This window comes from Hyaena hyaena, unplaced genomic scaffold, assembly GCF_003009895.1.
Source record: "Hyaena hyaena isolate Hyena2069 unplaced genomic scaffold, ASM300989v1 scaffold_233, whole genome shotgun sequence".
Taxonomy (NCBI): Eukaryota; Metazoa; Chordata; class Mammalia; order Carnivora; family Hyaenidae; genus Hyaena; species Hyaena hyaena.
Window position 1 is genome coordinate 953,072 of NW_024080866.1, and position 19,690 is coordinate 972,761.

General features: G+C 52.6%; 1 protein-coding gene across 1 annotated transcript in view; it reads right to left on the reverse strand.

The window, feature by feature from the left end:
• Positions 1 to 19,690, reverse strand: part of NEURL1 (neuralized E3 ubiquitin protein ligase 1) — a 75,654-nt gene that overhangs the window by 5,763 nt on the left and 50,201 nt on the right. The window contains exons 2-3 of the mRNA XM_039243910.1: positions 11,785 to 12,026; positions 11,061 to 11,382 (exon numbers count right to left, since the gene is read on the reverse strand). Of these exons, the coding sequence (XP_039099841.1) occupies positions 11,061 to 11,382; positions 11,785 to 12,026 (564 nt within the window). The remainder of the gene's footprint in view (positions 1 to 11,060; positions 11,383 to 11,784; positions 12,027 to 19,690) is intronic.

The following is a 19,690-nucleotide window of genomic DNA, read 5'->3' on the forward strand; positions in this document are numbered from 1 at the left end:
TTGGATGAGGACCTTCCAGCTTCCCACCCCCCATATATTCTTACTTTTTAATATGAAAATTGAATCATGCTATATAAACTCCAGTAGTTTTTAACCTTTAATGGGTAACAAATCCCTTTGAAAATGTGGTAACTTTCACCTATCACCTCAGAAAAATGTACGTTCTTCCTAAAGTCTGGATAATTTCAGGGCATCTGTGAATCCCGTAAAGCCATCCATGGGCATGGACTCCAGGCTAAGAACCCTGCTATACAGATTTCCTTTTCAAAACTAGCTTTTCCACTTACTGTGTCCTGAACACCTTTCCATGCCAATAACCATGTTTCCAACACCATCATATTTTTTAATGGCTATATTATGTCTCTCTTTATGGAGTCCTGTAATTTATAATAAAAGTCACTATGCACGATGAATTACCCCTGCGTTTCATCCTTAAAACATCCTCTGTTAGTGCTCCCGTTATGGAGATAAAACTCAGAGATGTGATGTGACCGGCACCAAGGGGCAGATCTGAAATTGAAGCAAGTTCTGTCTAACTCCTGACACCACATTCTTTGCTTTCAGGACCCCCCAACCCTTGTTTATTGAATCCCTTATGTGGGAGTCAAAGTCCCCAGTTTTGGCTAGTGCCACTGTAGACCACAGCATGGGCCAATTCCTCCCTGAGAGCCTTTTCTCAGAATCTCCCAAAGGGAGGTGCTTTCTCTCCAGGACCTGGGTAAGGATGGCTGGGGTGTTCAGTGTGGGAGCAAAGCTTGAGGGACTGGACTTGTGTGGGCAGCTGAGGTCAGAATTCAGCTCCAGCTCAATCTGGACAGTCTCTAAAGCCTCCTTGTTTTTGTTCTCCCCCAGCCACCACTGCCCCTTCCAGAAACAGCCTTGTTTGGGCCTGGGCAAGGAGAGGGTGCTGGGCCCTCCCCCCGCAAGTCCCCTGCCTCTCTGCAGTAGTAGCCTCATGGGGCCTGGCTGGTTGGGATTTCCCAGCATCGTGCCTGGCAAGAAGGAGGGAGCCAACCGGAAAATGTGATTATTCCAGGGAATTGACTCTGTGACAGCGACAGTGCAGAGAGGCTGGGGGCTGCAGAGAGGCAGAGGCAAGGAGGCCCAAACAGGAGGGGGAGGCCTGAGAGACAGCAGTGTGGACCTGAGACAGGCTGTGGGCTGGCCTGGACCCCTGGGAACAGCCCCTGCTTCTGACCTCTCTGGGATTCCAGGCACTGGCCCTACAGAACTCCAGGGCTGGAGATGGAGAAGAAGGTACAGGGTGACTAAAAAACAAACGGCTCAGAGATTCCCAGCCAGACCCTACAGAAATAAGACTGTCAAAGAAGCCCACACACACGTGCACCCCGACACTCCTCTCCCCACCCCATCCTACACACACACACAGAACAGTCGGCCCAGAGCCCGTGGTGTGAGCTCCCCTGAGCTCTGCCCCTTCAGGAGTCCTTCTGTACTTGAACATGCCCACTCCCGGGCTTCGCAGACTATCCATTGCCATTGTTGAGCTACTCTAAGAAAGCGTTTTTTTCTCTTAAACTGACATCTACCTCCCTGTATCCAAGATCCTGGATTCATTTACTTAACTCCTCTCAGCTTCTGTGCCAATGGGGCAGTTCCATAGAGAAAACCACTCTCCTCTGGGAATATTCAGACTCACTGCACACCTGCCCACCTCTTGGACGATGAACAGAACCAGACTCCAGATGTTCTCTGACCAGCTCAAGGCACAGTATGGCCATCACCTCCCTTGATATTTACACTATACTTCCAATAGAGCAACCTAACAGTATCTCAGATGCTTTAGCAGCCCAAATCCATCAACACGGAGGCAGGCTAGGACACAGTTAAGTGTAAGGATTTTGAAGTCATTAGCCTGGGTTCAAATCCTGGCTCTCCCATTTCCTGGCCAGGAAAACTTAGATAAAAAGCTTGACCTCTCTGGGCCTCTCTTCCTCAGCTGTAAAATCAGCACAGGTACTGATATGTATAAAATCTGTATCCCAATACTCCCCTCAGAAGGGATGCTGTAAAGTTGAAATGCAGGAGGTACATAGTACCATACTCTACCTAGTAGAGTACCTGGCACATAATAATCATTAGGTTAATACAAACCACTGTTACTATCATTTTCATGCCCCGTGGCTCAGAAGAAAGTGGGATTTGGGGTGACACAGGCCTGGGTTTAACCATCCAGTCCAGCACTTGAATGATAGCCAGTAGGGAAGCAACTTCTCTCCCAGCCTCAGATAACTCACCTAGAGAACAAGGGTGATAATACCTGCCTTGTGATGATGTCGCAGGGATCAGAGGTAAAGTGGGAAGGCCCTGGGACCTGGGTACTTGATGACCTTGGGTACTAGTACTGACTCAGGTTGAGTTTTGTCAATCAAAGTTAGATCCACCTGCACTTAGGCAGTTAACCTTCTGAACCGTAAGGAAGGACTTTCTACCAGTCATGAATGACATCACTGACTGAAGACCAGAAAGGAGAAGGTACAAAGTGGACATTAGAGAAAAAAGAAGAGAAGGAAGGAGAAACAGTGGGAACTGGGGGTATGAGGGAGAGGAGAACGAACAGGAAAATAAACCCTATGGCCCTTGCCTGAGATCTTGGACGAGTAGGGAGAAAAAGGTACGGGAGATGCTGGGAAACAGCTAAAAATGGAATCCCCGGGGCCAGTGCCCAGCCCAAGTATGTCTCCTCTCCCCGCTCGGCCGCCCCTCGGGGTCAGGAGCAGCTGCGGGCCGCCAGCAAGCTCCAAAATAGCCATCCCCTCAGTGTGCCCAGCTGTGCCGGGCCCTGAAATAGATGACACTGGAGATGGAGGAGCTGGTCAGGTGGCCTCCGCACAAGGGACAGCAAAGGTCAGAGCTGACTGGGCTGACATCGAGTCAGAGGCCAAGGGAGGGTCCTGGCCCCCAAAGTCACAGGAGAGCACCCTGGGGCCAGCCTCAGCCCCGGGTTACGGCTCGGAAAAAGCAGATGGGCTACCTGTAAACCCAAGCAGTGGGATGGCCCGTTTGAAAGCAACAAGTTATGTAATCCATGCCTGAGACACACGGCTGCCCACTTTGGAGGTGTTTATGGCAGGAGGAGGGGCGGCTCAAGGCCACGGGAGAAGCCGTTAAGCTGGCTCCCCTCTCTGAGTCCCGTCTTTCAGGAAGGAATTTGTCCGTCTTCAGCTCCTGCCTAATCTGGTGCCTAGCGGTGGCCCTGCAGATACTTCGGGCCAGAGCAGAAATGACCTGCCCTGCAAGGGCAGCAAGGCCCGGACAGGGGGTTTCCTCCCCTCAAGGTGGCACTGACCCACTGTGTGCCCAGCCCCAGGCAGTGGTTAGAGGCAGAAGAAGTCAGGACCTGGGCCCCAGGGAGCCCGTAAGCTGTGGGAGGATCAAAGCTTGGAGGCATGAAAATATTCCAATACAATTTTGTTACAAAATTCTCAGCGTCTCCAGAGGAAATCCGTCTCTCTGCCAAGTTCTCACCCAGCCTTGAGTAGAATGCCCCCGGGGACAAGCAGCTCACCACATCCCAAGGCTATCTGTCCCCTATCTCTGAACAACCATAACTGTTCGCAAAGCTCTCCTTGCAGGGCTCCATTCGTGTCCTCTCACCACTCCTTGCACCCTCTCTGAGCCTTCTCTTCTTTAGGATAAATATCCCTTTTAGGATAACGCTCTCCAGCTGAGGCTGAGGCCCTTCTTCCTGTCTCACAGTGGGTCAGGGACAGCATCTCAAAGAAACAAGATTTGACCTGGGCCCTGAAGGACCAGAGTGTGGACAGACAGAAGTGAGAGGCACTCAGTGGGGAGACTGTTCTAGTAAATGCCTGGAGAACAGTCTGCGCAGGGCCAGTGGGGAGAAAGGATGGGAGAGAAGGAAGGGAGGGGCCGGGCTGAGGGTTCCGGGGCCAGCTCTGGCCAGAGACCCGCCGGGCCCTCCCACGGGTAGCCAGCCAGTGCAGGGCAACCAGAGCAGGGCCAGGGCGTTGGGGCAGGGGCCCTCCAGGGCAGGCAAGGGGCTCCTTTGAAGCCAGGCCTGCTGTCAGCCCAAGAGTCTTGTTTGTTTGGATTCTCACTTCCGGAGCACTAGATAATCTTTAACCATGGGTCGGCCTGCATCAGCCGGCCGGCTGGCGGGTATCTGCCGGCCCCTGTTTAGAAGGCGCTGCCAGCCCATTTACTGTCTCTATAAACATCCTTCTGCTGGTCAGCATCTGGCATGGGGCAGGGGAAGGAGCCCGGAGGGCGGGTACATGGCTTGGACGGGTTAGGGGTTTCTCCACCCCTCTAGGCAATGCCCCGAAACCCACACCCGCCTCCACCCTCACCATATAAACCCAACCACACGAAAGCTAGGAGAAACAAATACTTTTTGAGGCTCATGGAGGGAAGAGTAGAATGTCCCAGAAACCCTTGGAACCACAGATTCTAAGATGTATGGAATCTTCAGGCCAGAGGATCTTAGACATAGAGAGAATCTGGTCTAGCGGTTCTCAAACTTTTTTTTTTTTTTTTAAGTAGTGGAATCTTTTTGTCCAACCAAACCAAAATCTCTGGTTGAAGTCTAAGAAGAAGCCATAGAGCCTGCCAACTCAGCCGCCTCAAAGATGCCTCTGTGGAACCCCAGCGTTCCAAGGAACCCAGCTAGAGAACCATAGATCTTGTTCCAAGAAACAATTTAGACAGAATGGTTTGAATTTCACCCGGATATAGGGACTTGGTTTTAAGGCCTCCTCTTCTAATAAGAGGACTGCTTGGGGGTTGTCTATTTGGTGGTATTTTTAAATTAAGTATTCCTTTTTAACCTAAAAAATACAGCCCTTGCTATTTACATAAACACTTGTACATATTCATGAGCCTCACAGACTCTCTGAGGTAAATGGCACATGTATAATTATGTCCAAATAACAGATGGGGTAGTTGGGGCACAGAGAAGCTGGAAGCCTTGCCCAAAGCTAGTAAGTGGCCACGTCAAGTGCTGATTCAATCAGGCCCCCGGCTTCTGCAATGAGGGCTTTGTCCCCAGGACTGCAAGGCCCCGGCTCCTCCACGATACACACCCTACCCCGGGCCCCCAGGTCTCTTCAAGCTCCCCCAAACTATAGCTTGGACCAGAGAGATACTAGGTGGAGAATCTGAAACTGCCATTTCTGAGTATTAGAAACAGTCTAATATTGCCAATCATATATGGTTGCACTTTTTATAAAATATTCATTCTGGTAAAAACAAACAAACGAACCCAGAGTGCACTGTAATAACAACCAGATAAAGCCCTCAGGAGCCTTCAGGGAACTAGGAAGCAGGCAGACCACCCTCACGGCTGACTTGGGATGCTGGGCACCCCCACTTCCCCAGGCCACCCTGCGGGGGCTCTTGTGGACTATCTATGCCCACCGTACAGCTGATCGCCGACCCCCTGAGCTCTCGTAAACCCTCTCCTGGAAGACACAGGAGGGCCAACACCACACCCTTGGGAGGTATCCAGACTTAACAGGGGACCGGGTGAACTCGGTTAGAGAAGCTAAGAACAAATACAGCCCATGTTCCTGGGCCCAAGTCCCACTTCTTCCAAGCTGTGTGACTGTAAGCAAGTTATCAGACCTCTCTGAGACTCTGTTTCCTTATCTGCAGAACAAGTACAACAATAACTTTCTTTATAACACATATAAAGGATGTATGCTGTCATCTTAAAGAGCAAAACAATACATGATGCAGAACTGCTGATACCACTAGACCTTCATGTACCTCAGGGGGTCAGGAAGAGGAAGGGTCATAGGAATAGGGGAGGTCAGGGAAGGCTTCCTGGTGGAGGAGAGGATTTGGAGTTGGGCCCTGATTATGATTAGCAGAATCTGGGAGGAGCAGAAAGGAAGTGCTGGAAAGAGTCTCAGAAGCAGGAGAAACAACAAAATTTCGTTTTAATCAAGAAGAAAAAAAACTGTCAAAGAAGAAGAACTTGCCATCAGCATCCTCAGTTCTTTCCCCCAGCTCCAGAGCTTTGCTCAGGTTCCTTAAACTAATATTTGCCTCTCAGCCCCTGGGAGCCACAGCTGAAGGTAAATATTGGTTTAGCCTGGGAAGCGGAAGGCCCAGATGGCAGTGTGGTCCTCCGCTGAGCAGGATGGCTCACGTCCGTCTTGCTGCCAAGCTGAGGCACACCCTGAATGGGAGACCTACCCCAAGGCCTTATCTCTGGAGAGGCCCAGGCTTCTCATTGCAGGGAAGCCAGGCTGGCTCAATAGCCCGGAAACTAGTCCAGCAGCAGCCTGGCCCTCAGAAAGTTACCCTCCCTGAGAGTCTAGATCTCCATCCTCAAGAGGCAGGTCTTTTACCAGGACTTGGGAACATGTGCACAGGTTGGGATGAAGCAGAATGCCATGAGCCCTTGGGAGCCCACCCTCAGTGGCCTCCTGAGCTCAGCCGCTACCATTTTGATGTGGCAATGTCTTCTCACTGACCTTATGCCCAGTCTGGCTTCTGATGAGCTGGGGAATTTGGACAGGCCCTCTCCCACCTCTGGGCCACCTTTTCTCCTTTTCAAAGACATTGACACTAAGGAAGCTGCCAGAAGCTTTCTACTTTCACGGCTCTCTCCCCTGCAATGCATGCACATAGCCCCACCTGTGCACACCCGTTCTCCACAGGTCACCTTCGCCTCTTCCCTTCACTTCCTCCCTTGAAGGGTCTGCTCCCTGACTGATGATGCCAGTGTAATTCCTCACCTCTGTACCCACACATAGCCCTCCGGTCCGGCCTAAACTGTTCCTCCCCAACCAGTCTGTGCGTTTCAGCTCCTTTGGTTCCTGACCTGAAACTCCTCTCCTACAGAAGTCCTGGATCGCTCCCCAGCTGTACCACCCCCAATTCACGGCTCTACTCTTCAGCCATGTTTCACTGCAGAATTGGATCATCTCAGAGCAATTATATGGTGTGTCCCCCCAAATAAACACTCTTCAAAGAGAGGGGGCAAGTTTTCAATTCATATGCTTCCCTCCCCCATGTCCCTGCATCGTACCTAGGCTGTGGTGGGCAGAGGGGTATCAGAAGCACCCTATTAGTGGAGTCGGTTCACCAGCTTTCTGCCAGAGCCCACAGCTGCCCTTCTCTGAGCCAACATTTCTAAGAGGAGGAGGGAGACCTTGAAGAATTGGGATAGGAGCTTATCTCTCCAAGGATTAATCTCCCCATAAAACGTGTGTCTATTTGCTTGCCCCGCAGGTCCTTCTTCCTGGAGGTAGGTAGCTATTATTCTTGGAAATACCAGCCTAGGCTTGGGCAGGACACCTTGAGGACAGAAGCAATCTCCTGAACTCCAGCATATCAGGGGCGCCTGCAAGGCTTGAAGCAGGCCTGCAGGGGTCATGGGGTGGGCACCAGGGGGCCGGGGTTATGTTAGGGCGGTGTGGGGTTGGGACGGGGCACCCCCTTGGTGGTGTCACTTCAGGAAGAGATGCCAGCCCGTGCCTCCACTCTGGCAGGAGACACAGACAACCTGCCCATAGCCTGACTTGCGTGTCTGCTAGGTGCCAAGTACCCCAGGATATTTCTGATGTGAAGAGCAGATTACGGGCCAGGTAGGATTTGGAGGGTTTTGGTCACAGGTCCCAGAGAGAGGCAGAAAGGGAGGGGGGCAGGCCTAGCAGGAAGTCCCTGCAGATGAGACACTGGTCTGGGAGGCAATCACCTCGGGAAAGACAACAGAGCTGCCAAGGTAGAGAATGATTTCTTCAGGGGAAGGAGAAACTCGAAGCCAAGATGGCTTAGGAGGAGAGCAGGGAAAGCCAGAGGCACCGGAGAGATCAGGGCAGGGTTGTGGGGGTGCTGCGTGGGAAGTGGGGAGGAGAGGGAAGGAGGCTGACCCTGGGACTATATCAGAGGGGAGGCCACAGAATGAGAGTGTAGACAGCATCCCTACCTCTGAAGAGATCTTGGATGGCTTTCTTTGTTTCTACACAAAAAAGAAATCACTTTAGGAAGAACAAAACAAAGAGATAATTTAATCTGCTAATTGAATTCAGGGGCTATAATCAGTGTTTGAAAATACAGGGATTATGGTGATTTATAGCTAGGACAGGAATCTGCTGGGGCCTCAGCCTTATCCGATGTACAGAGAGGAACCTGCTGGGAAATCCAGAGGCAAGTGAAAATACTGTGGGGAAAACCCATTTATAGTCTGAGAGGGGTAACAGGGTCAGGCCGGGTGAGGGCACCTGGGCTGTGCCCTCAGGTGGGGCCCTCCCTAGGCCCCTGAGATTTGGAAGTTACCCTGGCATGTCCCCATCACCACCTCCTCCCCGGACCCTCCTAGAATTTGTAGGCCCAGCCTAAGTCCCCTTTTCCAAGAAGCCCTCCTGGACTCCATCCTCCCTCCAGACCCCAGCCTCCTCTCAATTCCTGCCTCCTTCCACACTTAAACCTGCTGAAGGTTTATTGGGGAAGGTACTGCTTTTGGCATCAGAACGCCCTGTTCAAACCCCAGCTCTGCTGCATCCCTACGCAGGCCGAGTCTTCCATGGGCCTCAGTTTTCTCCCTGACAAATGGGAATGAAAGAAAAACATTCTGTCCAAGGCCAGCTGCTGAGAGATTAAATGAGATAGCTGGATGGAAACCATCTCGGCAGATGGAAAGGATCCTATGACTACAGCATTAAACAATTTACGGGCTTCTCTTGGGTTCTGCCCGGACTGTGTCTGGAGGGTTTGCTCTAATTTCCCAGGGAGGCTGCAGCTGTCTATGAGAGCAAAGCTGGGTCTACCTCTGCCCCAGCCGCTTTCATTCATCTAACAAGTTAACCTTCCCACCACTCTCCCTTAACCGCGCCTCCAAATAACCCTTGGTGTTCTCCACACACCACACACAAGGCTCCACTCTGGAGAGACACCCAGTGGGGAAAGAACAGATTCGTCTTCAAAGCCTTCCCTGTCTCGTGCAAGACATATGGTTGGACCAAGGCTCCGCCAGTGCCTCAGTACTGACAGAAACAGACGCCATGTGGGGGAACACAAGAAACAGAGAAGAGAACTCAGCTCCAGAAGGCTTCAGGGAGGAGGTGGCCTTTGAGCTGGGCCTTGACTGTAGGAAAAGGCATTCTTTGCTAGGAAGGGGGAAAGCAAGAATGCTGCCCGCACTTTCCTTTACCCCCCCCCCCCCCCCCGCCCAACAAGACTATAACCTTTTTCAAGAGTGGAGACACTTCTATCTCCCACCATTGGCCCAGCCCTGGGCTAAGCCATAGTATTCACAAACTCTTTACAGACGAGAAGACTGAGGCCCAGACAGAAGCGTTCAGGCTGGAGTGCAAACTCAGGCTTTGAAACTCCAGTGCCTTGAAGTGTGAGGCCCTAAGGATATCAGAGCAGTGGGAAGGTGTTCACTTGAACCTTGGATTAAGCTTCACCCTCTCCAGGATGGGTGCGCACTACTGACAGTCATTAATACCTACTACGTGTAAGCTGCTTCACCTAACTCTGCTCTTCAACCCTGACAACAGTTATTTATTATTACCCACCCCTATTTTACAGATAAGGAAACTGAGGCCCCCACAGCTAGTGTAGGGTGAGGCCAGGATCCCAGCTGGGTCACTCTGACTCTGTAGCCCGGGGGCATAAGCACTGCCCTTCCTTTGCTGGGCGGTAGAGGCCCTGCCCTGCCAGTGCACCCATTTCACAAAGGGAATTATCCCAGGGCGGCCTCCGCTCCCTTCTCCATTTTTGAAGACTTAGAAGAGCCTGCTTTCAGGCTCTTAAACTTGTCCATGTGAACGTAGAAACACTTTCCTGAGTTGAAAAACAGAAAGTTCCCATTCTATTAATCAATAAAAACAGCCTCCTGATGTTTGGAACTCAACAGAAAGGCTTCTGACAATTACTCACTTGTTTTTACTTTCACTGTCTTTTTTACTCAAATAGAGGTGGTTTGAGTAAAAAAGAGCTTCACCGTTTCTAGGCTCTGAAGCCACAGAGGGAAAAAAGTATAAAAAAAAAGTTTCCAACCACCTCCATGGCATTTTTCCCTGCAGGGAGATGGGGGCAGGGATGGGAGGCGGGAAGAGCAAGCACAGGCTAAGCACTGACTGCATACCCAGGACCGTGCAGGACACTCTACTCACAGCTTCTTTAATTTAACTTCATCTTCCCAACAGCCCATTTTATAGATGGGAAAGCTGAGGCTAAGGCAGGCACCGCCTGGAGACACAGCGACTTTGCCCATGAGCTGACCTGTACCCAGTCTATGTGTGCGCTTGCACCTGCGCTTGCCAGCATGTGCACGAGTGAGTCAGGTGACCTGGATTCCCCGAGGAGCCTGAGACTCCCCGAGGCCCCTTCCAGCACTCGTTGTTAGGATTCATGTGTGCCCTTCTGAGAAAGCCTGGCACCGTGGCACCACAGGCTGCCTTCTGAGGCTCCTCCTTGCCTCACACAGGATGCATGCCCTCTCACTCCCCTGAAGCAGCCTCACTCACCCCGGGTACCCAGGTGCAGCCAGAAAAGTCTCTGCCACCCTAGTGCCTTCCACTCTCCTCCCTTACATCCCTGCACGAAGCACTAGGGCGAGATTGGACTTCCTGGGGGGATCAGAGCCCAAGGGCCGGGGCTCACTTGGGACCGAGTGCTGGCTCCACACCTCACCCTGGGGCCAACAACTTAACCTCCCCGAGCTTGAGTCTTGCCTCCAGAGGTTCCACTAATAGAATCTGCCTCCCAGGATGCTATGAGAAGGGCAATAATGAAGTGCCCAGCTCACGCTAAGTGCTCACTGCACTGTGGTTTCGATGCCATTTATGATGAAGGCTGTGCGCTGCTCAAAGGCACAACCCGAGGGGCCCTGGAGGGCAGAAATCCCAGCCAGGCGCCCCTCACTCCACTGTGGGTCCAAAGGATGGGTGCATCCGCAGGGCACGCGAAGGCTCCCCAAGCTCTCCCAGTGCCCTCTAGGCCCTGGGGCCCTGCCAGCGGGAGAGGGGTCCCCGCACCCCATGGGAGGGAGCAATGTCAGGTCCCAACACCTGGAAGCGCGACCCGCACCGAAAGGGGCACAGGGAGCGGGCACTCACCAAGCAGCTGGACGCCCCGCGTGAGGCCATAGACATCCACCAGGGCCCAGAGCGGGTCGGCCGTGCGGACCCCGTTGAAGAAGAGCATGGCTGCTGAGTCGTTGATGCGGTAGAACACGCGGCCCTTCTTGTCCACCCAGAAGGCGATGATGTTGCCCTCGTTGGCAAACTCCTCGGGCAGCGCCTTGGCCCAGAAGCCACTCTGGGCCACCAGGTCGGGGCAGGCGTACTTGGGCAGCGAGTCAGGGTGGATGCGGGATGGGTCCTTGCTCGTGAAGCCCAGGCGCAGCGCCCCGCTCCAGCAGCACTGCTTCTTGGTGATCTGGGCGGAAGAGATGGCCTCAGACAGCACCCTGGGCTGGCCCCGCCTCCCCACCACGGCCAGGGGCCCCAGGGGAGGGAGTGTGTCCCTCTCAGCAGAGCCCCATGGGGAGTCACACCACCCAGCTGTCCTCCTTCCCATCCTCTGGGAGCCTTCCCACTGTGTAGTGACAGCTTGTGGTCCCCTGGGCCACTCCCCTCCCCGGGTCCTTCTCTGTCACATGGGGAAGGTTAAGAAAGGAGTAGGGAGAGGGAAGAGCGTGAGGAGGGATGAGGAAGAGCAGAAGGGGAGGCACAGAGGCAAGAGAAGGGCAGGGTGTAGTAATGGCTGTAACAGAAGGCAGTGCTGAGAGAGAAGGTTCGAGGCCCAGGGAGGTGGAGAGAGCAGGGAGAGGGGGCCCACCTTCAGCCTGACTTGCTCGTAGATGAGGACTGGGCGGTTACTGAAGGTGATGGCGTTGCAGAAACTGGCCTGCCTCTTGACGGCCTTGTGGCTGAGGTCCATGAGGATCTGGGAGCCCTTGGTGTGCGGGTGGAAGAGAAGTGGCGTGGCTGGGAGCCCCCCGCCGGGCGGCACCGGAGGGCAGTGCTTCTGCTTGTGGTGGCATCGGTGAGAGGGGACAGGGAAGGGGCCCCCAATGGAGTCTGCAAAAGAACAGGCTGCAACATCAGAGTGTGACAAAGGCCCCTGGGCACAGCAGGAGCTGCCCACTGCCCAGGATGTCCACCACCACTGCAACTCATCCACTGCCACCTCAGGCCACCTGCTACCACCTCTTGCTATGTCCCACTTTGCCATCTACCCCCATTTAGTATCTATCACCATCTTCCCTGGTCCTTCACCCACCACCTCCCACCCACCGTCAGGTACCATCTCCTGCTACTCACTAGTATTTACCACCGTCTGTCTTCCACCATCCGCCCTTGTGATAAAGCCAACACCCACCACCGCACACTGCCACTCACTACCACTGTCATTGATTTTGTTCAGCAAATATTCATTATCTATCTACTGAATACCGAGCCCGGTCCTAGGCACTGGACATACAGCCATGAAACGAACATGGACCCCATCCCCAAGAAGACACCAGTCCAGGAAAGGAAAGAAGACCCAGACAGGAATCACAATAAAAATGGCAGACACTGTAAGTGTCGAAAGGATGGACGGGCAGGTCACTTCTCAGGAAAGCCTCCTGGAGGAGGAGAAGAGGAAGAGAGGGTACGGGAGCTGGGCTGATGAGGCTGAGCCACAGTGAACACATGGCCACAGGGCTGCCCTTGGACACCAGCAAGGTGGGTGCAGCAGCCCCAGGACCACGCCCACCGCTTCCCTCCCTCAGGGCCACTTCCCTCCGCCCCAGGCCGCCTCCCTGCTTTCCACCACCCATGCCCACAACATCTTGCACACAGGTGCGGCTCTGCACCCAGGCTTCCTAACAGAATGCAGATCTGCCTCGAGCACCTCTGGCCAGGGAGGCACGCTGCTTCTTCCTGCACACGGTTCTACCTCTCTGCAAAACGGGTTAGAGTACAAGACAGGGCTCAGTCCAGGAGAAGGCACATTAGAAGCATGTGAGAGGAGACAGGGCAGAACGCATGTTACAAGCATGTGAGGTTGGTGTCCGGGAGACAGGACAGAGAGAGGAAAGAACATGGATGAGGTACCGGGTGGCCTGTGTCTGTCACTAACTGGCTGTGTGACCTTAGGGAAGTCACTTCCCTGCTCTAGCACAACAGGTGGCCTCTACACCCTGCGGCTCTAAAATGTATATTAGCAGTGCTAGGAATGTTAATGCAATCCTGGAAGTTGGGGGCAAGGAAGTGGGGATGTTCATTTCTTCCCCAAGATCTGGGTTGCATCCATCAGGAAGGTTAGCCCCTGCCTATGCCATCAACTTGAGGAGGGACACATGGAGGATGGGGAAGACGGGTTGGGGAAGAAGGAAACCACCGCATGTGACAGAGGCCTTCTGGGGTGTTTCAGAGATGGCTTCCTCCATGGCTGTGATTTAATAATGCAGAAAGCTCAGTCCACATCAGGCCTGCCCTGAGGCCTTCCACTACCTAGAGGGGAGGAGAAGTTTCCAGGAAGGAGAGGAAGACTGGGAGGGAAGGGCAATGGAGAGAGGAATGTCCTGAGCTAGGAAGACCCAGCCTTCAGTCCAGGCCATGTTTGCATCACTTTGCATCACTCTGCATCTTTGCTTCCTTCTTCCCAGAGGGCCCAGACCCAAAAGTCTACAGTCCATGGCTGGTCAGACATCCTGTGAGTGGGAGGGAGGGAGGGATGGAACAAGAAGGAGTTCCCCTTGCTTTCACTGCAAAGAGAAGACTAGAATCACAGAACACTGCTCAAGGCCTTTGCAAACCACCACACAATAAAGGTGAGAATTGCTCAGAGGAGGCCCATTCAGTCTGGGAAGGCTACCTGGAAGAGGCTGAGTGGGCCCTGCATAGTGCAGAGCCGGGGAAGTCGTTCCAGGGAAGGAGACAGTTGGGGTGAAGGGCACAACGTGGCTACAGGTGACCTACAGGTGCCCTGCCTGGGAGAGACGCACATTGGGATCAGGCCACCTTCAGACACAGCTGGACTCTTCATAGTAAATGGACTAGAGATTGTGGCAGGTCTATACAACGGAATAGTACTCAGTGGTAAACAAGGAATGAACTACTGATAACATGAATTTCCAAATAATTATGCTTTCTGAAAAAAGCCGGTTTTGAAATACAAGCAAACACAATCCATGGAGTAACCACAGAGCCTCTGTTCCTTTCAACCACGGCCCCCCACCCTACCCACACCCTGTCCCATTTGTCCCAATCCAGGAAATGCACACTAAGCTCTGGTAATAACAAGTAGATTGGAGGTTACCTGGGAAGGGTGGGGGTCAGGGGGAGGAATTAGCAAGGGGCACAAGGGAGTGTTTGGATGGCGGATGTGTTTGCCATCTGGCTTACAGCGATGGTTTCATGGGTGTGTGCACATGTAAAAACCCACCCAATTATACACTCTAAACACATGTGGTTAAGGGTATGTCAATATAACTCAATAAAGCAGTTGTTTAAACCTGCTTAGAGCCTCTCCAGTGGGACTCTTTCCCAGCCTCTGCTCAGAATCCACAGACCAACTGCTGGACCTCGGCTTCCTTCAAAATGCTTCCTCTCCTTCCCACCCATCCCAGGTGGTGTCCCACGGTCCTGCATAAAGATCCAGAAAACACCAGCTCTGGGCAACATGGTGGAGACACCCAGGGACCAGAGACCTAGGCCCTGGAAGGACCATCCCCCTGGCCTCCTTCCCACAGGCAGGGGTTGGGGTGGGCGAGGGTAGCACAGGCCCACCACCCTGGCTGACAGCAGAAGGATGGAGAAGGATAAGGAAACCCTGGACCTTGGGGACACAATGTACACCCAGACACGTGGCCTCAGAAAGGCACTTTCATGGGCACACACATACACCTGTGAGCACAAGAAGGTAATCCAGACCCTACCAGAGTTATCCCTTCCCTTATCCCTTAGGCCAGGAATCCCGCATGTAGTGTGCGTGCACATGTATTCACGTACACAGGGATGTGCACATAAATCACACACCCAGCGCACATGGGCTATATGCACCTAATAATAATAGCAGCCAAGTGCTGATAGGTGCCAGGCTCCAAACAGGGAGTTTGGCCTGCACTGACTGCTTTCATCCTCACGGCAAACTTAACAGGGATGGAGGCACATTGCTGGCCCATGCTGCTGCTGAGGCATCTGATCCTCAGAGAGATCGAGTGGCTTGCCCAAGGTCACACAGCTGGCAGAAAGAGGCTCTAGCCATCAAACGCAGGCAGTGCAACAGCAAGGTCTGTGTCTTAGCCATGAAGCATTAAAGAGCCAGGAAAACATGCATTTGGTGTGCTGGACACAGTTTTTTAAATGCACATTAAAATATGCTCACAACTGATACACCTGGGTAGCTCAGTCAGTTAAGCATCCAACTCTTGATTTGGGCTCAGGTCTGATCTTGTGGTTCTTGAGTTTGAGCCCTGTGTCAAGCTCTGCGCTGACAGCATGGAGACTGCTTGGGATTATCTCTCCCTCTCTCCCTGCTCCTTCCCAGCTAGCTCTCTCTCTCAAAAATAAACTTATAAAATAAGCTCACAATCTGATAAAATATGGAAAAAAACTGTTCATCCATGTACCACGTAAAATCATTTCAAGGAGCACAGTGGGGGACACCTGGCATTCTATTCTGTTGTTTTCATAACATACGTGTATGCCACCAAGACAGAAACACAAACCCCATTTCATACATTGTCTGTACACATGGCTGGATGTAAAACTCAGTGCATGCGCACAGTGAATCCACTCTGCAAGAGCAGTGAACGATAACGGTGTAACAAAGAGGAGCCTCGAAACTGTGCCGAGTGAGAGAAGCCAGCCTCTGAGGCCGCACAGGCTCTCATTCCATTTTGTAGGACGCTCTGGAACAGGCAAAACTGTGGCACTAGACAGGCCAGTGGGTGCTGCAGTTTGGGAAGACGAAGACACAGGGACACACGGGGAGTTTTTTCATGATGATGGAAATGTCCTAGCTTAGCTGCGGCAGTGCTCGCACAACTTACACATTTGTCAAAACTCCCCAAACTACACACTTAAAGAGAATGACTGTTGTGGTCTATAAAGAACACCTCAAAAGCAACAACAACAACTAACAAATCAGGTCTTCGCTGAGATGGAGGAAAGGGAGGCTGCAATCTCCGGCAGCTACAGCCCCCGTCACCCCTCACAGGCAGTGCCTAGGACCCAGAAGTCTGCTCGGGCCTGCTGCTCTCGGCCTTAAGCCTCTGAAGTGGGTATGAGGGGAGCATTTTGGAAGCTGCAAAGCACCTTCACTGATTCCTGGACATGCAAAATCCCATGCCTGCCCCCTCCTGCCCACAGTGTAGCTTCCGGGGCTGTCCTCTGCCCCTTCTCTCTGTACTCAGCTCTGAGTCATCAAATCCACCGTGCCACCTCCGTGGAGATGATGTGAAAACCCTCTCTGGCCTGCTGGGTATCTCCAAGTGACCACCGTCCCCTGCTATTTGGCAGACCCCACCTGAACTCCTGACCTTAACCCACCAGGCCTCCATGCCCCCAGGCCCCAGTGGAGTCTCAGAGGACCCCATATCCAACCTGCTGATCCCACCTGAAAAAGAAGCATCCCTGGGCCCCGCCCACTCCTGTCCTCCCTGCCACCAGGGGCCTTGTCACTTCTCTTTGAACAAGGGCCAGGGCCTCCGCACACAGCCACAATGGCTCTGCCCTGCATGCCTCCAGTAGGTGCCATTTGCACAGACTGTATAAGGAACTGTGCCCTCCGAACCGTCCAACATGGTGGTCCAGACCAGGGGGTTCACCACCTCCCCAAGCCCTGCTGTCCTTGCCTGTGATCTCCCTCCTCCCCCTCAGCTGGCATTACAGTCCAGTGGGGAGGAGGGAGAGAAAGCAGAATGAGAATTAACCCTGAGCACAGCTCTGATATTAAGGGCCAGAGGGGTGGCTGGGGGCAAGGCTTCGCCCCTACACCATCCAAAAGGCTCCCTCTCTGCACTTCAACAGACACTATGACCCTTAAGGTCTCCATTCTACAGATGAGTTATGATTCGGACTGGTTAATCAGCTTGCTTGAGCCCACACAGCAATGAGGTGGCAGACCTGGGACTTGAATCCTGATCTTCCAGTGCTATTTAGGGGTCCTTTACCCTACTCGGCATCTACCACTAGAGCCCATTTTCCCTGTAAATCCAAGATAGCAGGCATTGTGGGGAAAGGCTGTGTGGGGGAGGCACTGGCCAGTCCCAGCTGGAGGAGCAGCCACAGCAAAGGACCTCAAGATGCTGGGACACTACTCCCCCAGCAGCCAGTGGTCCAGAGTGGAGCCCCAGTCTCACCATCTGGCTCCTAGCAGAGATCTCAGGGAGGCCCCCTTTAATGACAGGTTTACAAGCTTCTCAGGGGCCACAATGGGGGCACATCCCCCCCTCAGGAGAGGCTGCTGCTGACACAATGGAAACTCCTCCCCACAGCCATTCCTCCTGGGCATTTATGAGGTGCCAGACACAAGCCTGGCCTGCCTTTCAGGTGACCCTCAGCTAGCCCTGGACCACATTCCTGCCTCTTGGTGGGGTTCCAGGGGGAGGAACCCCGATACAATGCAGCCTCCAGAGTGACCTCCCCACTGCCCCGGGCCAAGCTCTGCCCCAGAACCATCCTGGCAGGGCCCAGGATGCCCAGGCCGGGCTGAGGTGGTTGCCAACAATAGACAGAGAGCAATACTAATGACAATGAGCAACCTCTATGTGACTTAACAGGCAGGGTGTTCGTTATACCCGCAGTGATGCTACGACACAGGTCCTCAGAAGTGGAGTTAGCCACCCAGATCTGAACCCAGGTCTGCTGCCTCCAAACCCAGTAGCTCTGTCACTAACGGTAGGACTCCTGGAGCCTCACTTTTCTCATCTGTAAAATGGGAATCATGGCAGATCTTCATGGAATCTTAAAACTAACCCAGTAGGTGGTTGCTAAAATAATAATAATAATTATTACTATTACTATTATTTAGCAGCTATTAATTGTATTAATAATGAAGAAAGATTAAGTTATTAATACTTATTATATAACAATAATGATTATTATTGCTACTGCCATCAATCTGCACCTCCACACCTTTGCCCAAGCTATTCCCCCCATCCCATCACCGGGTTCAGGATCACCTGGTTCTGAAACTGGGGGCCTGAATACCAGGGCTGGCACAGTTGTTTGCACATCCTGTGAAGGGTGGCCGTCTCACGTTCTGGATAATAAGGATCAGAAGACAAAGAACATGAACCCTAGAGTCAGGAGGCTCTGGGTTCAAAACCCTGGCCATGCCACAGACATGCTCTGTGACTCTGGGCAAGTCACTTCACCTCTCTGGACCTTGATTTCTTTCTCTGTAAAACATAGGGTCATCATAGCTGCCTTGCCCATCTCTCCAAGTTGTTGTGAGGACCCAGTGAGTTCATAGATGCAGAAGAATATTGCAAACTTGAACACCTGGCCCCAGCATAAGGTCTTATTTTTTTCTTATAAAAGCAGCAAACACCCCTGTAGGAAATGACCAGCTCTTTTCAGCCCAGACATCCCTGTTTTCTCTCATCCCAAATGCCCTAATCCTGGGCTGCATGCACTGTACAGGGCTCTCTCTGGGGTAAAGACTGCAGGAGCCAGTCTGAAGGGTGGAAGAGCAGGTACAGAGGGGGCCTGGGTGGGAGAGAGGATTGTCAAACGGGGCAGATGTTAATTTCTCTGGGGTCCTTAAAGGGGCCCACCTCCCTCACTTGCCTCTTGCTTGGCCCAACCTCATTTCTCTGCTGGGAAACTTTCCATCCTCTTTCCACCTATGTACCTGCCTTTCTCTCATTCATTCTTTAGAGCTTGATTTTTTTTTCATTTATTTATTTTTAAATATTTATTTATTTTTGAGAGAGAGAGAGAGAGAGAGAGAAAACACAAGTGGAGGAGGGGCACAGAGAGAGGGAGACACAGAATCCAAAGCAGGCTCCAGGCTCTGAGCTGTCAGCTCAGAGCTTGATGCAGGGCTCAAACCCACATACTGTGAAATCATGACCTGAGCCAAAGTCAGATGCTTAACCAACTGAGCCACCCAGGTGCCCCTTTAGACCTTGATTTTAAAGCCCACTTTCCCCCAGACCAGGTTCAGTGCCCTGCTATGGACCTCCAGGGACTCCACCCACAAACCCCTAACAGAGCACCCAGCACCCAAGTAGCCTCTCTCAACTCTGGCTCCTCCACAGAATTAAGTGCAAATCTCCTGAGGTACCCACTATAGGCAATGCACTGATCTGTTTTCTCCACACCCAGAATGGTTCTGGGTGCATGCCGTCCTTGGGAGTTGAGAAGAGTCACTCAGATCATTTTCTGTGCTCTGCGGTGCAGCTTTCCGGCAAGGAAAAGCTGCAGGGCTATTTGTGTCTGTCTCCCTGATGAACCCTGAGCCTCCTGAGGGCAGAAACCACTGTTTCCTCAGTGCCTAGCTCAGAGCACAGAGCACAGAGTGGGGCTCAATCCAAATTGTTGAATGAACTGCCACTGTTTGATTCTTCAATCCACTGACCAACTGGCAAGTGTCCAGGGAGTACCTACTCTGTGCCCTGCCCTTTCTGGTATCCCAGGGAGAAATCAGAGAAACGGCTATTAAAAGGACGGTTTCCTTCACTGCCCAGCACCAAGATCCTGCACGATGTACCTAAGAACCTTTAATAGCTCCCACCTGCCTGCAG